General features: G+C 58.5%; 1 protein-coding gene across 1 annotated transcript; it reads left to right on the top strand.

Annotated features, from left to right (window-relative positions):
• The first annotated feature begins 1108 nt into the window (after positions 1-1108).
• SPRG_18688 (hypothetical protein) lies at positions 1109-2069 on the top strand. The gene has a single exon (XM_012358128.1). The coding sequence runs from the start codon at positions 1154-1156 to the stop codon at positions 1820-1822; it is 669 nt and encodes a 222-aa protein (XP_012213518.1). The 5' UTR covers positions 1109-1153; the 3' UTR covers positions 1823-2069.

Genomic DNA, 2069 nt, shown 5'->3' with positions numbered 1-2069 from the left:
AGCGAGGCCGAGCGCCAGTCGGCTTGGCGTACGGGGCCGAGGACGGCGAGGACGGCGCGTGCAGCAGCGGCGCAGACTCCATCGTGCGGCTTGAAAGGGGATGCGCAAGTGGCTGCCTTCCCGACTGCCGGTCAGATGACCTTTGCGCTGATTGGCTTCCAACAGCCAATCCGAATCAAGTGCAATCTCAAAGCTTGAAGCATCCAGCTGCACTTCGTGCCCTTTCTTGCCCGCACGCCACTGGAGCGTCCGGCGGCTTCACGCACGTCATGCTCGTGCACCTTGTTGTACGCTCTGGTGCTGCGGCGATGAGCTGGTTGCTTGCATGAGCAAACAGCCTGTCGCGCTGGAATCTCAACCTACTACCGGTACTGTGCACTATGTCAACCCATGACCGAGGCAGTTGGTGCATGGTGCATGCAGGGTGATGGTGGTTCCGAGGTCGCAAATCGAATGCATTCGTCTGCCCCTTTCTGTGGCGCTATTTGTCATGACGCCGTCTTGGATCATTTAATGGTGATGAACGCCGCCTACCAGAGCTCGGAGCGCTCACCCAGTGATATCATATCCATCGCGTCGGGCCGTTCCTTCGCACCCCATGTCAATGCATTCAAGTATTCTCGTGGCCAATCCACACGGCTCGCGCTTCGTACACCGTACTGTAGCTCTAGGATGCAGCGCAAGCGATTTGCCCGTGGGAGGTCCTGCACTCGACTTGTGTGCGCCAACACAGCACTCTTGGAGTGCGAATTACCCGAAGAATCGTTTCTTGGTCGATGGGCTGTCAATGAATCTGTTCCGAAATCAAACTACCGGTATGAGGAAGACCACGACGCCGTCAACACTGGCTGGCAGCATAGACGGACGACGTCGCGTCGGGAGCATCTTCCGTCAGCAGGAGAATGCACTATTTCAACTAAGCTTAAGCTTACTATTGAACCGAGCTCACTTCATATTGCGATGCACGATCAGAAGACCTTCTCTTCATCCACAAACACCGGTGGTGGGTACCTGTCCGGATACGACCCAAGATCGTCCGCAAAAAATCAGACCACCAATCACAACCGGCGCAGTTGTGTTCGAAAATTTGCTCGCTCGAAATCCGTAGCTGCTGTTTCTCATTTCGCGACTACCACCACCGAGCAGCAGCACTATGTGCACCGACGTCTCCAAGGCCACGCTCATCGTGCTCAACATCGCGTTCGTCATCGCCGGCGCGCTGCTCATCTGGGTCGGCGCGTCGACGGACGAGGGCTGGTCGAAAATCTTCGAGGCGGCGTCCAACGGCTCGTCGGCGGCGGCGTTCTACCTCATCCTCGCCTTTGGCGTGCTCGTGCTCCTCATCGCGTTCATGGGCCTCATGGGCGCGCTCAAGCGCCAGAAATGCCTCCTCTACACGTACAGCTTTTTCGTGTTTATCGCGATCGTGGTTTCCATCATCATTATGATCACGGGCTTTGCCGGCGCGTCGACTGCCAGCAAGTGGAGCGACGCCAAGTTCCCGGCCGAGGACGCCGAAGAGTCGGTCGCGAAGGCCTTTGACTTGGCGTACTGCGGCGTCATGCTGGAGCACTACTGCTCGGATGGCAGCCTCGGCGACGCCATTGCCCTCTTCTCGCCGTCGGCGTCATCGTCGCTCACGCCCATCATCAAGGCGCTCAAACTCGACGCAAACGACCAGGTGGGCTTCTCGGGTCTCTGTAAGAGCCTCAACTCGACGGCGGTGGGCGCGTTCGTCGTGCCCAACGTCGAGACGTTTAAGACGATCTGCGAGGAGTGCAAGAAGACCGAGGACATTGACTTTAGCGAACTCTACAAATGAGGCCAGGAGAACTGCCCGCCCACGTCGGTGACGGCGCCGTGGTGCGTCAACTACTTGGGAAGCAATAAGTACGACAACGCGACCGACATCGTATACCCCAAGTGCCGCCCCGCCGCCCTCGACCTCTTCGAGTCGTTCGCCACCAAGCTCGCAATCGGTGGGCTCATCTTTGCGATTGCGGCGCTCATTGTGTTCATCATGGCCTGCGTCGTCGCGCGCTCGGGCGGCAAGGGCGGCTCCATGGCCT

Source organism: Saprolegnia parasitica (genome assembly GCF_000151545.1).
Source record: "Saprolegnia parasitica CBS 223.65 unplaced genomic scaffold supercont2.1383, whole genome shotgun sequence".
Taxonomy (NCBI): Eukaryota; Oomycota; class Saprolegniomycetes; order Saprolegniales; family Saprolegniaceae; genus Saprolegnia; species Saprolegnia parasitica.
Note: the sequence above shows the minus strand (reverse complement) of the source record. Positions and strands in the feature narration are given on the sequence as shown.

Coding starts and splice junctions, on each gene's coding strand:
- SPRG_18688 (XM_012358128.1), top strand. CDS start 1,154: ATGTGCACCGACGTCTCCAAGGCCACGCTCATCGTGCTCAACATCGCG.